The 11,889-nt window shown below is 33.4% G+C and overlaps 1 protein-coding gene across 2 annotated transcripts in view; it reads right to left on the bottom strand.

Moving 5' to 3' along the window:
• Positions 1–3,264: 3,264 nt before the first annotated feature.
• Positions 3,265–11,889, bottom strand: part of LOC127720026 (msx2-interacting protein-like) — a 63,380-nt gene continuing 54,755 nt past the window's right edge. For both annotated transcript variants that reach the window (XM_052226438.1, XM_052226439.1), the window contains exons 13-18: positions 10,463–11,748; positions 10,060–10,165; positions 8,164–8,948; positions 7,388–7,591; positions 6,715–6,873; positions 3,265–6,363 (exon numbers count right to left, since the gene is read on the bottom strand). In XM_052226438.1, coding sequence (XP_052082398.1) covers positions 6,232–6,363; positions 6,715–6,873; positions 7,388–7,591; positions 8,164–8,948; positions 10,060–10,165; positions 10,463–11,748 — 2,672 coding nt within the window. In that variant the 3' untranslated portion in view covers positions 3,265–6,231. The remainder of the gene's footprint in view (positions 6,364–6,714; positions 6,874–7,387; positions 7,592–8,163; positions 8,949–10,059; positions 10,166–10,462; positions 11,749–11,889) is intronic.

The raw sequence follows: 11,889 nt of genomic DNA, 5'->3' as shown, positions 1-11,889 counted from the left end.
AGTGAAGTCTCAAACTTCAATAAACTAATAAAGAGCTGTGCACATACTGATTTTGTGTCATGGATGGATTCCCCATATCCTTTCTTTTCTATTACTAGTAAGTATATAAAATTAAGAAGATGGGGTATGATTGATAATGAGACAACCCTCCACCAGAGAACAAATGATGAAGAAGTTAGCAACTAATAGGTAAGCAAAAGTTAGCAACTATAGATCACAGTAAGGCCTTCAACAAGGAGAAAAACCCATACGGCATAGCAAGCTATAATAAAATGCCCCGAAATGACAAATGTAAAATAATTCAAATGGGAAAACTTGAGGTCTGATTAATGTACAAAACAATAAACAAATAAATGGGGAATGTGTCCATGGGACACAGATGATGCCCCTGCTTGCATATAACGTTATAAAGGGACATAACTCAACAACTGTAAATGTGACGCTACCCAAATTTGTACTTGATCTGAGTTTTGTGGTAATAAGTATTGTGTATAAGTTTCATAACATTTGGTTGAGGTAAACTGAACTGAAGTTAGAGAACGGAAACCAAAAATTTAGCAATTTTTCCATTTGTAAAGGAGCATAACTCTAGAACGGTAAAAGTGACGCCACCAAAATTCAAACTTGATCTGTGTTTTGTGGTAATTAGCATTGTATATTAGTTTCATAACATTTGGTTGAGGCAAACTAAAGTTAGAGAACGGAAACCAATTTTATGACGTACAGACGGACAAGGGTAAAACTTAATGCGCCCTCCGCTACGGCGGGGGCATAAAAAACAATATGATATGCAGCAACCAACTTTTACTGAATTTTATCACAAATTACTTGTCATTCATGAGGAGGTATCATTCCACAAGCAGAAATCTAGTAAAATGGGCTTTTTTACACTAAATTTTATTGTGGTAGTAGTTTATATAACACTGAAGTTTAGGAATTGTCCTGCAAATCTTTCTTTTGAGCTGAAAAGATGTATTGTTTATTATTATTGTGTCTGGTATTTTTGAGGATAAACATCAGTGTGCTAATTAATAGTTTGAAGCAAAACTAGAATGTTTCTTTTGTTTTCTACATTGAAATTCTTTAAGTTTTTTTTTCTGGACATTGGATGATATTGTGTCTTCTTTTCTGTCTCTGATGTTGCTGTATAAATAACATTCTGATTGTAAGCTATACAACAGTTTGTATGACAAAATGTGAAGAAATTCAAAAGAAAAACTAATGGCCTGATTTGTACTACAACAATGAACGATAAACAAATATTCTAAACAACAATCAGACAACCACTTGATAACCATGGCTTTGGACAGCCACGTAAGAATGCTGTTAGTTTAGCTCTTTTCCAGTATTGATTCGGAGTACATGTTCTTTTATATACCTTTTGTTAGACCATTGATTGAGATTAAAACTAGAGGCTCCAAAGAGCCTGAATAGCTAACCAGGCAAAATTTTCCATTTTGATGTTTCCCTTTTTTCATAGTCTATTTTCTTTCCGTATTAAAATCTACAGTCTTGGAGTGTTCATGTGAAATAAATACCAATAAATAATATTTTTCTTCAGTATGAGGATCACATTTATTCAAAGAGACCACCTGACTTAAGAAAACATACCCGGTATGTATTTCCATAAAATACAACAGTATCCACCACAGTTGTCCTTTTACAGTGGATTCATTTATTTTCGTGGACTGAGGAAGAATTGTATTTACCTAGATTTTTTTTCTTGGTTTTGCATACAAGCATATAAAACATTTGTACATGGTTGAACATTTGTACATGGTTGAACACATTTGTACATGGTTGAACATTTGTACATGGTTGAACACATTTGTACATGGTTGAACATTTGTACATGGTTGAACACATTTGTACATGGTTGAACATTTATACATGGTTGAACATTTGAATTTGTGGTTTACCTCCATCCAAAAAAAAACATGATAATTGGTATACCTTCTATAACTAATGAATTATTAGTTATCATGAGCAACTACTGTTGATTCAACTATATTCATGGGTACCATTTTTGTGGATATTTGATTTCATGATTTTGCCAGCCTACTTACAAGCCTATTGAAAATGTGTACTTCATTGAACATTTAAATCTACCCTTCATCTATACCCACACAATCCATGAAAATAAGTGTCCAACAAAAAATAATGAATCTTCAGTACCTGCTGATAATACCATGATTATCAGGAAATTTCAGTAAATTACAACGTGTCTGTATGAAGGAAGATAATTATCACTTGAACTAAATCAATTATCACTCCCATAAAGGGGAAGTTGTAGGTTTTGATTCCGTCACTGCTGATTTACCGGTAGACCACAGGAAAGGCAAACACTTTAAAGATGTCCTGCTAGACTATTTGTCCATGTTGTAAATTCAATGTGTACAATCAGTTATCTTTCTTTGTACTTTGTTTACATTACCGCATGCAAATAAATGCTGTCATAAATATGCTAAGTGCAAGTTAAAACTTTAAACTTGATGGAAATAAAGGCTGATTCAATCTTGGTTTACAGTTATATGGAATTTTACAGATACATGAATCCAATTGACACTTTCAATTGCTTTCTTTTTCTCCATGGAAAACCATTGTTAGTTTTTAAAATTCACCTATGGAACAAAAATGATTTTAAACAAATGATTCTTTGTACCACTTAAATTCTACATTTTTACAAGAATATGTGTCCATAGACCATCATGCCCTGCTCTCTTGATCAAATTTCCATGTTCAGTTAATGGTCAAAATCACAATTTGGCCTATAATCTAAAAAGATCATATCATAATGAACACGTGTACAAAAGTTTCAAGTTGATGTGACCACAACTTTATGGTTAACTAAACCATGCTAACTTGACCAAAAACTTCTACCTGATAAAGAATGACCAGTCACAGACCAGAAAACATAATGCCCCCAACTATCATAGGTGGGGCATAAACAATCTGAAGCCCTATATACAAAGCTGTTTGGATCTTCTTTTAACAAGCTCAATAAGCTACTTCATGGTTATTGCAGCCATATTGAATAGGGGGCAGATTTTTTGGAAAGAGGTGGATATAGTATGAAAATATGGGAAATCCTATGCATGTTTCCAAGCAACTGTTCTGTTTCAATGATGTTTTCCCATATTTTTAAAACATTTTCACCTCCATTATGAAAATCTGCAACCTATTCAATATGGCTGCACTAAACGTGAAACGTCCTTCTGAAATTGTACATAATGTGACTCTTGAAAAACAAATCAACAAGCAGCATATATTTAATTTTCATTTTATTTTGTTTAAAGCGGAAGTTCTTCAAGATGACTGAATGACGTGGGACATACAATAATGTACAAGTAATATTGAGCCAAGATAATGTACAAAATAATTTACAAAAATAAAACTCTGTATAGACTAAACAGTATCACAGTTCCATCTACGACAGTCACACACATATACACAAACACACACGCACATTTATACATCAAAACTTGAAAATGGCAGCTCCATTGCACATTCAAGCACTTTTTTCATAATCTTGCTGTCAGAATTTCTACCAGATTATTAGAAGTGAATAAGTCCTCTGTTATTTCTTTTTATTAACATTGGATAGGAAAAAATTAGTGTTGTTAATAGATACGTATTCTTTCAAAAAAAAAAAAAAACACTTTCTATTTGCTCATATCATATAAAAAAGTCTGAATTTGGCTACGTAGTGAAATGAATTTCTCAAAACATTTTAACCAAAAAAATGTATATGGAAACCTCTCATTCTAAAAAATGTATCTTTTCTTTTCCAAAAATGTCTGGAAGCTTTCCCAAGAGTTAAATCTGTATAGAAAGAATAAGAGTGTCTTTTCTGACACTAGTTAAGACAGAAATCTTAAAATTGTAAAAAAAAACAAAATCTGGTACAAAGTCCCACAAGCATCAAAAATAAATTTCAAACTGATATACACAGAATAACCAAGCTGTCCACAGCAAGTGTTTGTCACAGTTATATAAACACAAAAAAAAACTTCAACAACAACTGTAAATTGGTCGTCTATGTTTAATTCTCCCGTATTTCTTGCCTACCAAGAGTTAAAGGGAGCTAACTATATATACAAATAACACTCAATTTTACACTTTGTACAGGAGGGATTTATACATTGTTTCTTTTAACAAAAAAATCTAACAACAACTGTACACAACAAAGTTTTTTTTTGTTTTACTTATTTACAACTGTTTTTATGTACAAAAGGGGAGATAACAAAAAAAAACCCACTCTCATCCCAATAAATAATTTTTTTCCATTCATCTTTTTTTCATTCACATCTTTGGCCTGTTTAATATGATAGGTTGAGGTGACGATATGTTTTAACTATTTAATAACACTAAGCTTGATTACATGAACATCTAGTATGGTGGCATATAAACATTATGCCGCATAAAATGGGTGCCACTATTTCTAGGCATGCTTAAACTATCTATTATAAAGTAAACCTCAAATTCAAATGATAATGAGATGAGTTAGAGCAAAAAAATTTTTTCTGTTCATTTCATATTACAAAATTGGCCAAATATAAGCAGATATTATTTTGGGGTTCTCCAAGAATCTGTTTTTACTTTTGAAAATTCTGTGTTTTTACTTTTGAATACATTTCTGGTTCTGTATAAATGAAAGCAATAATGACATAAATGCTATAATGAAAATGGTCTATCTGATAAACTGCTGCCTTCAAATGCAAAAAAAAATGAGAAAAAAAAATTAAACAATGCAATTCCTTACTAAGCTTGACAAAAAAGTTTTACTAATTAGAAAAACATTATCCATTATAAACTGACCTTAGAAAAAAAGTTTATATAAAGCAAAACTTTAATTTAAATTCTAAATTTTAAAAGTTCACAAAAACTTCTAATAGTGAAAAATTCATATTATAAAATTTATAAATATATCTTCAAAAGTGCAGTTTAAAAGAAAACAAAGAAAAGGAAAACATACAAGCAAATCATTAATACAGTTTGTTCTAAATGACTCAAGAATACTGTTAAAATATTACAAGTGACCCAGCACTTCTTGACAATCACTTCCCTAAATTTCCAACGAAAGTTTTAACGAATTGTAAGCTGCCTTCCAAACATTGCTCAAACTAATTATAATGATATAAGAATATGAACTAACGATGAAAAAAAATTGCCCTATGACGAATTCACCAATTCTAAATGTACTGAGATCATTACTGACGCCATTACCTACGTCCTGTCACATGTTACAGTGTCTATCACCAAGGTGATTATGCCAGCCGTATGGCTCAAGTCCTATATCCATGGATTTCTATTTTGAAAAGCATTCACAATATGCTCAAAGTTATTAATTCCACATCATTCAGTCTCAAAAAAACGAACAGCTTTCCAGGCAGAATATATAAAAAAAAAAAATCTATAATCCTGAGAAAACAAATAAAAATAAATATCTATGTCCCTCACGAATGTGGAACGTGATACCACAAAGCTGAGAAAAAAATGCCAACTCAAAAACTCAAAATGGCAACATTCTTGGTTATTTTTAAAAATCCAGTGTATGAAGAAATTTCCATCAATCACAATATATACCACATCAAATTGAAATATTCTATGAAATTTTAATTCCACCGAAATAATGGAACACGATATTGAATTGATTATCTCTCTGAAAATATTAATCCCAGCGAGAAGTCTTTTCATACAATTAGAACATTATTAAATAAATCCACAAGCAGTTGACAATAGCAATATACAATTCACTACTGCATGAAGTACTAGCACTTTTTATTATCCAAGTTAGAGAATAAATGTACAAGTATATCCCAATATAAGTAATACATAATCCATATTGAGAACTGGTCAAATTCTCGTTATCTAAACCATTCTATTACATATACATAATTAGTATGTAAGTTGTATTTTTTTTAAAGAATATTTCATAGTTTGTTATCATTATATTAGCATAATAATATATCCATGTTATTTCCTTCTACATAATCTTCCACATAAACTCCAATCAAAAATATCTATATAAACTGATTTTATACAAAAATCCAATTTAATAATCCGTTCTCCATTATTAACATTAAACGTGTGTAGCACTTTTAAGTTAAATCCAGTGTCATTTTGAGAAATATATCCTCAGTCCAATCCAGTGTTCAATAATGTCATGTCCGGGAGTGAGTCAAATCCATGATATATTCCGTGATGGCACAAATAACCATCTTATAAAATCTAAGCCACTGTTGTAATGATGACTAAAAGATGGCTCAGGTTGCGAACTTGATGTAATAGCTCAAATCCCAATCTACCCAAAGTCTCGTGTGAAAACTCACATGGGGGAAATATGTGTACCACATAGGCAGGCTGAAAAAGAAAACATTTGACTTGTATATAAAATAATATTTTGATTGACAAAATGACATTTACTGAGACTGGTGTTTTTTTCATTGTTTTTTTCTTTGACTTATGATTTTGGTGGTCTTTTTGGTTTCTTCTGGTTATTTTTTATCCTCTGATGATTTTTTTTCTTCTAATATAAATATATAACTATTTAACCATCATTTTGATAATTGTCAAGAGACTTTATAACTTGCATTTATATATAAAACCTTATGATTTACTCTTATTTTATCAATTTATCAAAAACTAAGAAGAAATATCATACAATCTTAAATCAAGAACATTTTTCGTTTTTCTGATTTGCAAAAGCCATACCTGTTGAGAGCCAGGGTCAGCAACATTGACAATTCCAGCAGCTTGCTTCTGTTGCAAATACTGTATAAAGCCTGTTGACATGGCTCTGGTCTGGTAGATGATGTCATCATGGTCACTTCCACAGGGTAGTGCCAACAGCATACAGTAATCTTTGTCATACTGGAAAGGAAATGAATTACTCCATTTATTTCACTTGATAAGGCAGAAATAATTACATATTTCTAATCATAAAAACAAATGTATCACAAAACATTCCTGGACAATTGTAAACAGTGACATGAAAATAAATTTTTGATCATATTTTCTCTTTATTATCTACCTTTTTAAGATACACTCAATGGGTTGGAATTTATTTCAATACAACATCAGGGTATTGCCAAAATACGTATCTAGCATTAATCTTTATAATACTTAAATTCAACTTTCAAACTTAATATACTATGGAATCATTATTTTTCGTAGAGTACTAACTCCGAAGATTTCTTAGGCATAGCTAAAACAGAGATAAAGTATTCACCAGAGTACAAATTTTCTGTAAGCTTGTCTGTAGAATATTTCAAAACAATCAAATCAAGTATCCATGAAATAAAAAATTTCCTAAATCAATGAAAATTAGCTCCACCATAAATAAACTGAACTTAAAGACAATTTTCTAGTTCTCTTAGAATCTTACCTGCATTCTTTTAATAACCCCTTCCAGCTGTGCTGCTTCAAGTCTCATTCTCTGGGCAATCCTCAATGGCTGGCATGTCCCTTCTACAACCTGTTGTGGGAGAGCCGTCTGGACGAGGGAATTAAATCCAGAAATCACATGCATCTGTACAGCACAGCTGTCATTCTTCAGCGCCAATGTTCCCTGCCACATTACTGGATACCGCTGCAATAGAAATTAAGTTTACATATTTTATGTTTAATAATAGTTTATTAAGATGGACAATATCTAAAATATGGATAAATACCATGCATCAAAAATTGGGATTTAGAAGAAAAAAAGACTCAAGAGAAATTTTTAAAGCTGACTTTGTGTGATCACTTGCTATTTTGATGGCCGATTTTTTTATCACTTGCAATTTATTTTAAATTTGTTGTCAACTGTTTTTTAATTTACTGAATTGGTTATTATATGGTAATTTGATAACTGTATCAGAGCCCAAATGCTATTTTTGAGTACTGATTTGCAAATACAAAGTGTCTATTTGGATGCTTTTAATTTCCGTTTTTCTTTTAATTTTGTTTTTTCATGTTTTAAAAGTAATGGAAGTTATTTTTCAACTATATATTCTGTATTTAAATATCTGAAGGAGAAAATATGACAACCCAAAAGGGGTTCAACAATTTCTATGTATGTGTAATGAATTTCTGTATGGGATAGATCCTACTGAAAAAAATCCCTTTTATGTCATTCAATTCTGGTATAAAATTAAAGACAGCTGATCCTAAAATACCAACCTGTAACAGACTGAGTAAGCTCCCCTCTCCACCAGGTGGAGGATCAGGCATTTGTCTGTTCTGCTGGGTTGGAATGGCTGGACTCTTGGCAACTGCTTGATGGGCCTGCCTAGGTGGTGGTGACCTCATACCATGGCTACTACCTCCCTGTGATGGAGGCCTTTGATCTGCTAAGTGTGGATGGTCTATTGGCAATCCACCAACCTGTCCAAGATACGGGTGAGGCAGCCCAAGTGGGTATCCTTGTGGATACATATGTGGGTCGAGTAGATGTGGCATCCGAAGTGCTGCAGCAGCATGTATCCTCTGTTGGAATTCTGGGTCCCTGTACAGGTGTGCTGGTATTCCCTGAATGAGTTCGCCAGAGGGTGCAGCAAATGCACCATGACCTCTGGGTCCTGCCCGGAGTTCTTGGAGGTGGTGAAGATTTCTAGGGTCCATGACACTTGGTCCACTTTCTGAATGATTAGGCAAGTGACTAGACCTTGGCTTGCCTGGCACTGAAGCTGTTTGACGGTCTCTGTCAGACTGTTGAGAAGTACTGGCTGATGTTGACGGAACACCTTCTCGTGACTTCAAGGCGGCCTGGCGTATTAGTTCTTCCCTCCTTTCTATTTCTTGCCTCTGAATCTCTTGCAGTTTGGCATGATCTTGTTGCTGCTGCATCCTTATCATTTCTTGTTGTTTGTGTTGTTCGATAAGACGGATAGCCTCTTGATGAGTCTTACTGCTGGAGTCTAAATTCTGTTGGTGAGCCGGTTTGGGTTGCTGACTGCCACTATATCCTGTAAAATAAGAATTAACCGTAATGAATCAATCGTCTTTTTAAAAGAATTGATCTACTGCAAACTTTTATTAAAGTTTCTGCATTGTTTATTACAATCTGGTTTTTTTACATTAATATCTTCTGTTCAGTGAAAGCATGTCACCAATTCAGTGTCCAGAAGATATATATATACACCACATAAATTACTGTATATTCATATCTAGATGCATTTTGGTTATTTGTGTTGTTGAGTTGCTGTCTCATTGTGGTTTTGAAACACAACATGAGATAAAGACGTTTACTGCAAAAAGCACAATTATGCTATAGCATATTTAAATTACAACATTATCATGTGTAAGCAACATGAAATTTATAATAATATAATAATATATAGTTATATAAAACAGCAGAGAACACAATAAACTTTATGAACACTTTGTTTATGAAAAAGACAATATGTATATATATATATATATATATATATATATAACTATGTTAATGTATATTTGCATATTGACAAAAGAATAGAAATCTTTTAGTTGACAAAACGTTAATTTATTTATAACAAAAATATTTTAGTTTTGACTCTTGATAATTGTCTACTTCATACAACATGTGTCTGTTTTTTTGTCATTATGACTCGTATTGTTGTTTTCAAACATACAAGATCAAGTGTTAATTTTTCTTTGTTTGGCATACAAGTTAAATGGCAATGCATAAAATCTATATACTTCACAGCATTGAAAGGCGTCACAAAGTATGAATTCATTGGCTTATTAATATTACAATTCTAATTATCAGCTAATTGAACTTGAGAACAAATAAATGCATCATACAAAATGCTATTTCTAACAAGTAAGATAGATAATGCTAATTCTAACCAAATGTATTATCAGAAAAAATCAATTGAGTTTATTAAAGACAAATAAAATGTTCATAAATTTGAATCCAGTTTATCAAACACAAATAAAACGCTAATAAATTTGAATCCACTTTATTTAACACAAATAGAATGTTAATAAATTTGACTGGATAATGAGTTAACTACTTTGTGCTTTCTGTAAATAAGGTCAAAATAAAAACACTGAAAAATATCCTTCTATATATCGCATAAACGTGTGAAAACATACCCCAGTGTTTAGGAGATGGTGATGGTTCACCAGATGATGGTCCGGACCTTTGGGCTTCAGATATCTCACTGGTCCATTGATTCTGATTAAACTTCTCATTCAACTGCTGCAAAAAAAAGTCAGAATTTATTGAATACTCATTTTAACAAGTGTGTTCTCTTTAAAAGGAACAGAAATTTTCTAGCTTTCTCTTTTTCAAAAATTTCGTTTGAATATACAATATGATATTTAAAGAAAATCTGTTTTTTCTTCATTTTTTAATAAAAATTTGGTATTTTGAGAAAAACATATATTTACATTTAATAATATAATAGTTCTACTGATCTTAATGCAGAAATTCATAATTAAATGCTACAAATTAAATCTGATTTTAATCTTCTTATAACAAAACTGTTAAATATACCTTTTTCATTCCTGGACTAATTGGTCTAGCCTGAGATGTGGATGGCTGTGAGAAGACAGGATGTGGACTTGGTGCAGTCTGTGCCAAAGCAGGAGACTTGATCTGAGGATTAGACGACTGTGATGCTATACTGGTTGCAAACATACTGGACGGCTGGTGAGCAATGCCAGGTGACACCATTTCTTTCGGTGGATGGCTCTTGTGTCCTTTCTTTTCCTCCATCTTGGCTGCAGCCATCTGCTGTTGTTGGTGGTACATTTGAAGAATCTGTGGTGGAATGGCACCAGGATGAATCATGCCTTTTCCCATCAAGTTCCTAATTTGTTCCTGCAACATTTGATTTTCGTGAGCACTATGAGGCCTCTGTGGTTCATTTGACTGTGGCTTTTGACTGTGAGCACTTGGTGGTCTCTGCAAGGGCTCATTTGGTTGTGGCAGTTCTGCTTTATGTGACTGTTTCCCTTTGGGTGTCTTTTCTGGTTTGTGCTGTATGTGATTTGCCATGACATGCGGCTGGCCCATCAAGTGCATCATGGGCTGATTATGCAAGGCAACCATGTTACGCATATGTTGTTCCTTCTCCATAAGGGCTTGGCTTAGATGCATGTGAGCTGGTGGAATTGAGTGTCCACTGCTTGTCGTCGACACCACTGGTGCCCGGCTTACTGCTGATGCCTGCATCATCTGTTGATGCTGCAATAGTTTTGGATCCATTGTTTTTCCAGACGATGTGGTAATAGGATGCACAACACATGTCGGTGCAGATGATGTAACCTGAGGTTGTTTTTCAGAACTACTAGCTGGAATCGGTCTACTATGCTCTTGCAGGTTTTCTGGTCTTGAGAAAGGTGGATTTGAGAGAAATCCATGTGGAAATGCCTGCTTATTGTCTGGCATCCTTGGCATTGAAACTTGGTGAGCAGAAACAGGTGCTTGGGATGGAATAGCTGATGGATGAAGACCCATCTGCTGGAGATAAGCCTCAGTGTTTGGAGGCTTGACCGTAACTGTTCTACCTGCCAAAACTGTGGTATTGCCACTGCTGGTGACCATTGGTTTCTGTGATGACATTACAACTGATGGTCCAGGACTATGCTGAGCTATTGTTGTGGTGGTCGTCTGAGTAACGACAGCTGCAGTGGATAGGGAATGGGCAGCAGAGGTCATAACGTCGACACGAGAGGTCATGTTAAGTGCCATATCCAAAGGTTTGTTCTTCGTGGTTGTGATCTGGGATGTAGGTCTGGCCTGACTAAAGGATGTGACTGCTTGCTCACCCATTTGTACTGAAAAAAAAAAAAAAAGATATTTTGAATTCATAAATAATCTTAAAATATTCCATGCAAAGAGGAACACATTCTATGTATGTACTACTTGATAATATTCACCTGACTGTGTGTGGTGAAAATAACCACAATCTATTCATC

The sequence above is a fragment of the Mytilus californianus genome, unplaced genomic scaffold (assembly GCF_021869535.1).
Source record: "Mytilus californianus isolate M0D057914Y unplaced genomic scaffold, xbMytCali1.0.p SCAF_11, whole genome shotgun sequence".
NCBI classification, from domain to species: Eukaryota; Metazoa; Mollusca; class Bivalvia; order Mytilida; family Mytilidae; genus Mytilus; species Mytilus californianus.
Note: the sequence above shows the minus strand (reverse complement) of the source record. Positions and strands in the feature narration are given on the sequence as shown.